General features: G+C 38.1%; 1 protein-coding gene across 3 annotated transcripts in view; it reads left to right on the plus strand.

Annotated features, from left to right (window-relative positions):
• The window catches only part of PIK3CG (phosphatidylinositol-4,5-bisphosphate 3-kinase catalytic subunit gamma), a 37,364-nt gene extending 25,193 nt beyond the window's left edge, over positions 1-12,171 (plus strand). For all 3 annotated transcript variants that reach the window (XM_087764307.1, XM_087764306.1, XM_087764308.1), the window contains exons 8-11: positions 31-161; positions 2,728-2,839; positions 4,781-4,938; positions 10,139-12,171. In XM_087764307.1, coding sequence (XP_087620433.1) covers positions 31-161; positions 2,728-2,839; positions 4,781-4,938; positions 10,139-10,420 — 683 coding nt within the window. In that variant the 3' untranslated portion in view covers positions 10,421-12,171. The remainder of the gene's footprint in view (positions 1-30; positions 162-2,727; positions 2,840-4,780; positions 4,939-10,138) is intronic.
• Positions 12,172-12,463: the final 292 nt, after the last annotated feature.

The raw sequence follows: 12,463 nt of genomic DNA on the forward strand, positions 1-12,463 counted from the left end.
GTCTTCTAACTTCTTCGTTGTTTTCTCTAGGAATGATCGAAATTGTGAAAGATGCTACAACAATTGCCAAAATTCAGCAGAGTACAGTTGGCAACACTGGTGCGTTTAAGGATGAAATACTAAACCAGTGGCTCAAGGAAAGATGCATGATTGAAGAGAAGGTGAGTGCTTTGAATTTTTAAGTAGGATTTTCAAATGCGCCCTAATAATATAGAATCATAGAATCGTTTAGGCTGGAAAAGACCTTTAAGATCATCAAGCCTAACTGTTAACCTAGCACTGCCAAGTCCACCACTAAACCATGTCCCTAAGCACCACATCTACCTGTCTTTTAAATACCCCCAGGGATGGGGACTCAGCCACTTCCCTGGGCAGCCTGTTCCAGTGCCTGACTGCCCTTTCAGGGAAGAAGTTTTTACTAATATCCAACCTAAACCTCCCCTGGCGCAGCTTGAGGCCATTTCCTCTTGTCCTATTGCTTGTTGCTTGGGAGAAGAGATCGACCCCCACCTCGCTACAGCCTCCTTTCAGATAGTTGTAGAGAGCGATGAGGTCTCCCCTCAGTCTCCTCTTCTCCAGGCTAAACAACCCCAGTTCCTTCAGCCACTCCTCACAAGACTTGTGCTCCAGACCCTTCACCAGCTTCGTTGCCCTCCTCTGGACACGCTCCAGCACCTCGATGTCCTTCTTGTAGTGAGGGGCCCAAAACTGAACACAGTACTCGAGGTGTGGCCTCACCAGTGCTGAGTACAGGAGGACGATCACTTCCCTAGTCCTGCTGGCCACACTGTTTCTGATACAAGCCAGGATGCTATTGGCCCTCTTGGCCACCTGAGCACACTGCTGGCTCATGTTCAGGCAGCTGTAAACCAACACCCCCAGGTCCTTTTCAGCCAGGCAGCTCTCCAGCCACTCCTCCCCAAGCCTGCAGCGTTGCATGGGGTTGTTGTGACCCAAGCGCAGGACCCGGCACTGAGCCTTGTTGAACCTCACACAGTTGGCCTCAGCCCATTGATCCAGCCTATCCATTTTCTCTTTTGTTTTTTAAATTTACTTTTTTTTTTTACCTTTAAAAAAAACTTTACTTTTTTTTTTTTACTTTTGAAGAGCTCTTACAGTTTGTAGAGGAAAAAAAAACCCTAAGTTGTAAAGTTGAATTTACTGGTCTGTACCCTCTGAACAGATTAGAAATGAAGTTAAACTTGATTTATCACTAATTCCTTTAGATAACTAACTGGGTTGATATAATTTACATATAGTATACCAACTAAAACTCCACTTTCCTGCAAGCATAGGGTTCTTAAAATTGTTAATGCAAGTATTATTTGTAATTAAATTATGAAACTATGGAATGTATAACTACACAGTAGATACCTGCAGAAATAACTGGTTGCATCAATACAGTGAATAAGTTTAAGTAATTTTTAGACTCTGTTTCTAAAAAGGTTTTAAAGCACAATTGAGAATTATGAAAAGTTCCAATACTATTTAGTGTAACAGTGATGAGTATTGAGGCTACAGGCACTGGCCAGTTAGGTCCATGGAAAGTAGTTCTTTTACACCCCTAACGGCAAGTGATTTTTAAAACCTTTCAACCGAAGGAAGTTTATTGCACTTTCATCTCTCCTCTATTGCTGAAACACTACAGCCAGTGGTAGATACTTGCATGTTAAAATTCTAGGTCAAAAAATCCCTCTGTATCATGACCTTGACTATTATTATAAGTCTCTTCACTGTTTGGAAGCTGTGCTGGGCCAGGCAAAGCACTCCAATTCCATGGTTATTGACAGTTAGGAGGCAGAAGAATATTCAGTTCAAAGCAATTGATGTTTTAGTTACTACGACATTGACTCTTGGGTGGTTGCATGGGTTTGGTAAGGTCTACTCTTCTTCTGGCAGAGTTGGCTCCTGCATTCTGTGGTTCATTCTTGGGCAATTTTTTTGCAATTGCCAAGAATATTTCATTCACGTTCATAGATGTTTTGGCAGACGTCTCCACGAACAGTAAGCTGTTATCACCTGCCTAGGCCTGTGCTTCCTGGAAATCCACAGCTCTTTTGTTAGCTAAGTGAGCTTTGTTCCCTGCTGAAGCTATTACAATGTTAGGCCTTGCTTGCCGCTGAAGTTCTTTGACCCAATTTTTTCGCTCTGGCAAAAGGAGTACAGAGCCAATACGGTTGTGTTTGTGTTACTTATATGAGTTTTAAAAATCCATTCATTTTCCCAGTACTCAGCCGCGGGTGTCTGTGAAAGAGCCTTTAGCATCCAGCTGGCAGCCAAGCTCCTGAGAAACAAGATGCTTTAGAAATGACTCCTTTGTCAGTGGTATTTAGAAGTGATACATGAGGAGCAGTTTGAAAGGACATCTAAGAACACTGAAAGGCAGTGTGCTTTTACAGGATTTAAATACAGGTTTGGGTACTCACAACTCCTTTGCTTAGGTAGGTCCACTGACCTATTAGAGCTTTCTGCCAGCTTTTTTCCTCAGAAAGCGTGGACAGCTATATGCTTATTTTATTTGTGCTAAGGGATAGAGCCTGCTCGTACAGTACAGCGAGTGCGATGCAGGGCTGTGATCTTAATCGCTGCCGTGCAGCAGTGTATTTTATAAGGCAGTTTGTCCAACTGTTGATAGATACATGTCGACAGAAAGGCATATGACTTTGAGAATGACTGAGTTTGTTTTCTAGCATTGAAGCATTTAACATCTGTAAGATTTATTTTTAGTTTCAGGCAGCTGTGGAAAGATTTGTTTATTCTTGTGCTGGATACTGTGTGGCAACCTTTGTACTTGGAATAGGAGACAGGCACAATGACAACATTATGATTACGGAAACAGGTGAGTAATTTTTTGAGAATTTCATAGAAGTGGGTACTGTCTATACTTCACTAGATTTATCTTTGATTTTAATAACTAATGCCTTTAACAATGAATGAAGAGACACAATCCAGTTCTGTCAGCATTGCTTACAAGTTCAGGTCCTCCTGTGACATTGAAATGTATTGTCACCCCTTCTGGCCTTCATGTAGGCTCTAGATATTTATCATTAATAATGCCATTCTTTTCCAAGGACAAGTGTATTGCAAACTAAGTCATGAGTAATTTTTTTTAGTGTCTAGATCTAAGATCTAAAAGCCAAAAAACTTTAAAAAGCAGACAGCTGTTCCGCTGCCTGAAGTGTGAATGGGGTTCTGACAGTGTTCAGTGGAACTGTATCTGTGTCAGAATTCAGATGTTACTGGAATATTTTCACTTCCAAGGAACACAATCGCTTTATATACCTCTGTAGAAAATCCTAGAAAGCAAGTGCACATGGAGTGTATTTGTTTTGCTACTGAAGTCTGTGGGATGGTTGCAATCCTCCTGAAGGAACCACATTTTTTTTGTATTACAAACTTTGGAAATTATTTCTGTAGCTGCACATTGCTTCATCCTTAATTTAACTTACCTATGGAAGCCCCAGAAATAACCCCAGAATGAGCAGTCCATATGGAGGAGTTTTATTTGATCTAAGAAATTCAATTCCAGTTTCATGATCCTCTTGCTTCATAATTAGTCTTTACATAATGCTAAGAGACAGAAAATACTTTTGGGCTTAGTTAGAAGGCTGTATATTTAATATTAATCATATTATAGTTAAAGTTTTACCAGTTGAAGGCTAAAGAGAAGTACCCTGAAGGCAGAAATGAGCTAATTGAAGACTACAGTAAAAACGTTCACCAGAAGTCGTTGAGGAAAAGAAGACAAAGAAATGCTTTGATTTCAACATTATATATAGGATAGTGCAATGTTAGTGCCCATTGGCAGAAAATGAGGGACAGGTCAGTAGAAAGGGAGACAGAGAAAGAAAGGTTATTCTGTTGTGGTCAGGAGCAGGTTTGCCTTCGAGTCTTTATCGGGAGCTGTCTTGAGCACCAGAAGCCAGAAGGATGTCAGTCTGAGAGGTCTGCGGAGAGTGTCAGATTTGGTAGGTTGGGAGGGCTCGGAAACTGGCTGAAATGCTGGAACATCTAAGGATGTTCCACCTACGGATCACTGTTAAGTATCATCTTACATCGTTTGATGTTTTATCTTTTTATATACATGTACCACTATTACGAATCTATGTTTTTAACTAACCAAACTCTTCTATCCTTACATCTTGTCTGCCAGTGAAAGTAACAAAGTAATCTGAAGAGCAGCAACACACTCCAGTGCTGTAGGTGTAGCGATCCTTAAAAAGGGAGTTTTTCATCGCTTTCCTGGGAACTGATACCCTACTACAATCTCAGAGTTATCCAAAGGGTGACAATGCAAACTTATTCTGCACAGTACAGGGTGATTTAGAAATTGGTAATGCAGGTCTGTGAAGAAGCAGCATGTTCTAGTGAATGACATTAGCCAAGGAGCGGAATAGCGCCCGAATCCCATGGGTATTTGACACCTAATTCCACAAGCCTTTTCCATGTAGTGATGTGCTGGGAGCTGATTGTTATGGATCTGAGGCACAAGCTTTGCTTGGTTGATTTTTGAAAAGCTGTGAGCGTATGTTTAGAAAATACAGCAGTTCTGCCAGGTTTTTAACAACTGCCGGAGATAAATAAAAAGTAAGTTTGCCAAGAGGACAGAATTATATATTTAAAAAAAAAAAAAAAAGAGAGAAAACAGCCTTTTCTGCTGAAGTGAAGAGTGATCATATATACCCCAAAAAAGAGGTTTTGGAATTATTGTGAATACAAGTAAGTGTTCTTGGCACTTTATTGTATTTGAGCCTAACTGTGACTTCTTCTGTTTATGAAGGTAACCTTTTCCACATTGATTTTGGCCATATTCTTGGGAATTATAAAAGCTTCCTTGGAATTAATAAGGAAAGAGTTCCTTTTGTGCTGACTCCGGATTTTCTGTTTGTCATGGGGACTTCGGGAAAGAAGACAAGTCTCCATTTCCATAAATTTCAGGTAAAGAGTGAATGTCTAGCTTCAAATCAATTAAGCAATGTTTTTTACTCTCTGAAGTGAACATTAGTGCCTTAGTTTTCAAAGATCTGGGCTCCTGGGTATTATGTTAATAAAATTTACTGAATCATAATACAATTTTAGGCCCAACTAAGAGCAAAAATTATCTGTAGGATTATGGGAACTAGCATTCAAACATCCACAAAGCCACATTGAAAAGCTTCAGTTAGCAGCAGACTGGATAGGCAGTCCTTTCTTTGTTTCTTTTCTTGATTGAAAATACTTTGTAGAGGGCTTCAGTATTTGTGCAATTAGAGGAGACTCGTAGCGCTCAGCAGAGCCTTCTGTGTAGTACAAGCAGGTGCAAGGCATTCCTCAGCTGGCTTTGCCAGCGTTATTCCCTCCTGATTCTGCCCTCGTGTTCTGGGGTTTGGACTGCTGCATCCGAATAGAAATCTGCAGTGACCCTACGCTATGTCAGATTCTGGTTTTGTGAAGTGGATGGACTTAACACTCTGAAAGAAAAGAATGGTGTTAAAAATCTATTCTATTACAGCTTCTATTTCAAATTGAGCCCCTCTGAAACAGTTGTGATTCTTCAAGCTTGTGTAGGACCTGGGCAAGGAGGGAGCAAAGCAAAATGCTGTTTACTATGTTTGATGAAATGGCTGAGAGCATGGCTGAGCAGAAGTAAATGGATGTCTGGGGTGTTATTCCTGTGGTCATCTTTAGGGACTTTAAATAAGTGCCTGATTTAGAAAGCAGGTTCCCGGTAATATCAAAAGAAAATGTCTCCTCCAGAGCGTGAGTCAAAGCAAAAGTCTAACTTAGATGTTCTGGATTCCCTGTGGATGAACCAGTCTCTCTGTCGTGGTAAGGAGTCTGGTTTTCTAACCTCAGTGCCTAATTAAGGTTCTTATTGTTGGATAGTGAATATGTCCCTTTGAACATATACATGATTGTACAGCAAATAACGAGGCAATCGTCATCCTTGAGCCCGGGCTTCTGAAAATACTCAAGAACCAGGTGCGATTTTTGAGTCTTTGTTTTGCACAAGGACTAGCTCTATCACAGTGCAGGTGTTTTGAAAGGGGTCTTGTGGCTCAAAAGATTTAAGAGCAGGGTGGGTTTTGCTATGGAATGGGAATGCTGAGCCCATGCTCCCAGAGAAGCCTGTGAGCTGTGCTGCGTACAGGAAAGATGCTGTTGCCGCAGCTGTAAACCATGTGCAAGTGTGGGGCTGAAACACCACTCTAGGGTATGTCATTTCATAGAAGACCTCTGTTCTGGAAGCAGAAAATAGTTGAAAATACGAAAGTGTGCTAATGGAGAATTGGAAGACTAGCAACCTGCAGTGAGGTAACTGCAGTGTCTGCAGTGAGGTAACGTCGTGTTCGTATATGTGGATCATCCAGCTTTTTAGAGAATATCTGACCTTTACTTCAGCAGCCCAAAGGCCAAAAGCAATAGGAGGTGATTTTGGTCTCAGCCTCTCTTCAATAAGCCGTGCCTTCATCATACAGTCCTGGGTTTGACTGAATACACATCTTGTTACTTTGGTACGAATTTCTAAATACTGCTGCCATCCCGCTAATGCAGACGGTTTAGGAGTGCCATGATAGTGCCGGTGTCATTTCTGCTAGTGTCATTAACCAGATGAAGGGTGATTAATGGGCTTTACCTTTGTGAACTGTGACCGTGATATCTGACCTGGTCATTTTAAGTGGGATGATTTAGGCACAGACAACAATAATACTGACCAAAAAAATGTAAGTTCATGTACAGTTCTGCTGCATTAGATACTGTTTATAAACTGCTATTCTGGTAGTACATTAAAAGGCTTTTCTGTCTCAAAGACCAATAAAAAGAAAGTTAAAATACTTCCATACAAGTAAAATAGTAACACAGAGCAAGATCTGCATCGCATATTTTGCTGTAAAAAAATATATGTTTTAGTTATATGGTCGGAGTACAAAAATAAACAAAATTATAGCTTCACTTTTCAGCTGGCTGGTTTCATCATGTTTGCGAATATTGAGAAATTCATTCAGTGTGCCTGCTGACTCATTCATGTATTAATGGAAAAGTCTCAGCATTTATCCTTCATTATTTTTTAAGAGCATCTCTCATTAATTTGCACTTCAACTACATTAAAATAGGTTGTACTTTAGAGGAATCCTTTGTTTTTTACAGGCTTCGGTGTTTTTAATATTTTAAAATAATCTACTTTTTAAAAAATGTTATTTCTCTATCACCTGTTGGATACAGTCCATGCAGATGTGTTAGCCATAGCTCATATTGCAGGTGTCAGAGGAGGTTAATTAGGCAAATAATTTTGACCAAAGTTCGCTGCAACAGAGTATAGTTCATTATTAGTGAACTTGTAAAGCTGTCAGTGGCCTGGCAACTTTTCTGGAACTAGCAATAAAGCTCATTCCTGTGACCTCTTAATCTAAATTTTGCTTCCTTTTTTGTTTGCGTTCCTTATGATGGTTTAATGAAAATTGGAGGCCAGCGGTTATTAATGACATCACAGGAATGCTTAGTAGGAAGCAGTATTTGATGGTCTTTTGTCCTAATGGCAAAAATGTATTTAAGCATGACTTAATCGGAGAACACAAGTATTTTTCTGTGCCACCTATGAATTTTTCAGCTGCCTTAGTACTGTCCAGATTTCTCTTGCTGTAAGTGTCATATGTGGTGGCATTTCCTTTCCAGCCTTTGGCTGAAACCCATGGAACACTCTTACTCCTATGTACATGCAACTTTTTCACTTCTTACTTATAGAAACCCTGGAGGGAGCCTCATCTAAGATCTTCGTAGTCTTTTGAGCTTTGTCCACCTACCTATTATTAGTTTGCCTAAAATTGTCTTTGCTAGTTTTTTGCATTAAATTTTGCATACATTTTTATTCATTATATTTAATTTATTTAATTCATTATTATTTCATTACTCTGCTGACTTGATAATACAGAGATCTGCATTTTCACTTCTAATCAAATTCTTCTCTACCATTTGTTAACAAAATCTCATGTATTTGATTGTCAAATAAAGGTGACGGAAAGCGGAAGGGTGTACAATTCGTCATTGAAAAATACTTATTTGTAGTATACTGTACAGGGAAGGGATGGCCTATGTAACAGAACTTGGACACTTCATATTCTAAAAATGCCTGACCTTTAGGATACTAACAGTTAGGACAGTTTCAAGCTCTCAAAATAATTACTGTCTGTTGGACAGTGGGATTTTGGTTTCTCCTCAGCTCCTCTCATTTTGCCTATGGCTTTAGATTAGTTAGCAGCTTTCTTCTTAATCCCATGGTAAACAGCTACATATCCTTGACACATACGTGTGTGTTATTTTTGGTTCTCTCTGCCTCTCTCAGAAGTGTAAAATTTAGTTTTCTTGGAAGATGTTAATTCAAAACTCCATTCAGTTCCTGTCTGAATAAATAACTGTAACAGGCAGATACAGATTTTTTAAATCTTTTGCATTCCTGGAAGGTCTGCCTTTGAGATGCAGCGATGCCAGGTTCTTGACTGCGTAATTGTTTTTCTGTCTCAGACACTGGCAGTAGTGAGATGCATCATCCATAGAGAAATGTAAAACCTTCTTTGATATAACTATAAAGAGCTTTCATCTCCTTCAAGGCTAACAAAACACACACTAACGCTTCTGACAAGATTTCCCTGTTTGAAGTTGATAATACATAAGTAGAATTTCTTTTTTTTATTTTTTATTTCCCCCCCTGGTGTCATGGAGAGAAACTAATCCTGGTGTTAAGATGATGGTGTTTTCTGTTGTAATTTGTGCTTTGACCATTGCAATTTATCTTCTGCTTCGCTAGAGCTAAACTAACATTAGAGTTCATAAGTATGATCTTATTTCAGGACAGAGTGAAAGATTTAAGGGCCCAGGCAACAGGAAAAAAAGAAACCCTACAGACAGATCTTCAGCATATCATCTTCCTTCCTTAGTATCTTCCTGACCTGTCTGGTTCGTTGTTCTGGTGTTGCTGATGTGAACAGTGGTAGATGTTAAGATTATTTGTGCACTTCTTACTGTTTCTAAGGAAGAAAAAAACCCATACAGCTTGTCAAAAATAAAGAGTGTTCTAGAGGGCTGATGAGATTTGGTGGAACTTTACATGAAAATACTTGGATTTCTTAAGAATTTTTTAATAAATTCATATACATTTGTGGAAAGGTTAAATTGCATATTTAATTGGGTAAAAATTAACATGGCTTCAGCTTTAGTTTTAATAGCAAAAACCTTCTTGGAAATATTTTTCATCTTTTTGCATTACTGCATTGCAGGCCCAATTTAACTTTCTAATATATGATTGCTTTCTTCATTGCATTGTCTTCCTTAAGATGTGATTTCTAAAAGTAAATGAGTAATAAATTTAATATAAGAAATAATCATTTCAGTTTATGTATTACTCACTTAGCATTAAATATTCTTTTAAAAAGCATTGCATGTTTTTCCAAGCTGCAGAAATTTCATTCTTCTAAAGGTTATGTTGTTAAGCACAAATTACTTATATATGGAAGTGAAAAAGCTATAAAAAAAACCTGTGGAATCCAGTATGACAGTACATAAACACAGAAGTCCCACAGCAAGGCAGTGTGCCTGAAAACTAGAGCTGTCAGCTGGAAAAATTTCTCAGAACACCAAGCCTGAAAATCTTCTCCATTAAATGAGCCGTCACCCCTGCAAAGTTAATAGACATATATATAAAATGAAGAGCGGTCCCCTGGAGGTGCTGCTTTATTCAGTATCGCTTGCCAGCCATGGTCTTTAAATGGGAACATACCAATTGGAAAAGAAGACAGTGAATTATTCCTGTCGCTTTTAACAGCCACAGGAAGAGATTATATGACAGGGAAATTAATTTGAAATTTTGGTGAAGCTAAGGTTTTATGCTTTAGTAATTAATATAGTATTACTAAAAAGAGCCTTTAGTTTATACACCAAAACAGTGCGTGTTGCCCCAAGGTGTGGTGATGAATGAAGTAATACTGAGTGACGGCTGCAGAAGTTCGCTTCACGTTTCTGCTCAGGTGAACGGCTCTGTTGGGTCTCCTCTCTCTGACGTACTCGAGTGATTGCATAGCGTTGGTTAATGAGAGTCCTGTGAAATTCCTGCACCACCCCTCTCAGTTCACCTCCTCAATTAACAAAAAATTCTTCTCTCTTGTAGGACGTATGTGTGAAGGCTTATTTAGCTCTTCGACATCACACAAACCTGCTGATCATCCTGTTCTCCATGATGCTAATGACTGGAATGCCCCAGCTGACCAGCAAAGAGGATATTGAATATATCCGGGATGCACTGACAGTAGGGAAAAGCGAAGAAGATGCCAAAAAGCATTTTCTTGATCAGATAGAGGTTTGCAGAGATAAGGGCTGGACTGTGCAATTTAACTGGTTTTTACATCTTGTGCTTGGAATCAAACAAGGAGTAGAAAAGCATTCTGCTTAATATTTTATGTAAATTAACTGTGGGTATGAATAGGAGGTTAGTGAACCTACATGTTATTTATGAATTCCGAATAGATGAGCAGTCAAAATTGCCTTTACTTTGCTGGCAGCTTAAATGGATCTTCTAAAATGGCAAGGACTTTTGCTCTGCCCCTCCAGAAGGTCTTCCTGCAGTTATCTTCTTTTTTAATGTCTAATGACACTTCAAGTTGCTGGATTCTTTTAACTAGTTGCTTTGCTGATGTCGCCTGCATTTTTCTTGTTTTCTTTAGTAATAATTTCAGATAAATACGAAGGAGGAGCTGGAGTAAGATGATAACCTGCAAATTCAAATAGAAATCCCCTATGACATTACCTTAATTGTTCATGAGGGTCAAGCCCTTCAAAAGCGGAAGAATCTATTTAAAATCTATGGGTTTTTTGAAATCCCTGTAGGCAATTCACTTCTTTCTCAGGATGGCTTACACTCAAGTGGTCTTCATCCACATCCTTCTCCTTTGTCCCTTCCTTAACACTTAGTCCTTTATGGATTTTTAGTATGTTGTCAGTAGAAAACAGCTTTGGCTCGACCCCTAGAGGAAATTACCTTAGTATTGTGGTAGCCTCCTGACATAGACAACGGAGCTCGACTGTCCTGCCAGGAGAACTTCATGGTTACCTGGAAGTTCCTCAGGTTTGAACCCGAAATTCTGAAGGTTTAATTTTGAAAGGTTTTTTTACTGTACTTTTTAATGGAGAACATCCTTATTATATTACAGATTATATTCTTACTGTAAAGTTACTAAAATTCCACCTGTATAGTAAAAGCTTTGTAGAAAAAGCAATGGTACTTCCTTATTCCTCAGAGAAAACTTCTTATACAAGAGTAATTAACATTTTACCAAATATGTGAGAAACCCAAAGTTATTTATTCTTTGGTGATATGTTTTCAGGATATACCTAGAAGGAATTAAATGTAATCTTTGAAATTGTGTATATTTTGCTATTTATTTTTAAATTCCTTAAGAGACTATACTACTGAAAAGATATTTATGAAAGAAAAAAAATCATTATCTTTAATTTCATTATTTAAACTTGAAAGAGGAAAAAATGGGCAGTGTTAAGTAGAATTTTAACTTCTCTACTGTAGGACGCCTCCAAATCATCAAGTCTGCCTGTGGTAGGAAAGGAAAAAAAACATAGCATGAATTAGTCTTTGGCTTGAATTATTACGGTATACTTCCTGCTAATTGATTTTTACCAAAGAGAGAAGATGGCTTACAATATTGCTTTTTTGCACTTGTGCCCGTGTAATTTCTTCTTTCTTTGTAGTGTTACATGGGTTTTACATTACATATAAATGATTAACTGAATTTTAAAATTCTGTTATCATTTCCTTTGATCATTTCACAGAACTGTTAAGATTTTAACTACTGCTACCACTGTTACTACTGAGTGTATTCTTGAAGGATTTTTTAATAAATGTACTGTAATTGGTGTCTCAGTTATGAGATGCAGCCAATCTGTTCTTGAAATGTAGACGTTTAATTGGTTACTGTGCACAACTATTTTTGATGTATATGGTAGACTCTAGTTAAGGAAACCTAAGAAGTTAAAATGTAGAATATTTTGTTGTTCTGTTACATTATTATTCTGTACAAGATAGGCTTAAGACCATACTAAAATATAAACTCAATGGTGAATATTGTCTGTAAAATGATATTTTTAGATTTGTATTTTATAGATCTGAAATAAATGGATATGTTCTGTTCATTTGATTATCATTCATGAATAAGCAGCTTAGCCCAAAATACACTTAAATATTTTTTATCCAGTTACTTAAAGACTATGTAATGTCAGTAAGAAATCATATTCAAAGTCCCACTCAGAGGAGTTGGTTCAGTTCCATATTAATAACTCTGTACAGTGTCAGATATCTTAAATTTTAATAGTCTGTAGTATAAGAATTGCAATTATTATAATGGTAAAATGTGAATAGAATATCAGCACTTTCTAAGAGCACTTCATTCATTCCTGGTTTGTTCTAGAAAGAAAAATCTGAAGA

Source organism: Nipponia nippon, unplaced genomic scaffold (assembly GCF_047370975.1).
Source record: "Nipponia nippon isolate SJK-2023a ecotype South Korea unplaced genomic scaffold, ASM4737097v1 scaffold_3, whole genome shotgun sequence".
Lineage (NCBI taxonomy): Eukaryota > Metazoa > Chordata > Aves > Pelecaniformes > Threskiornithidae > Nipponia > Nipponia nippon.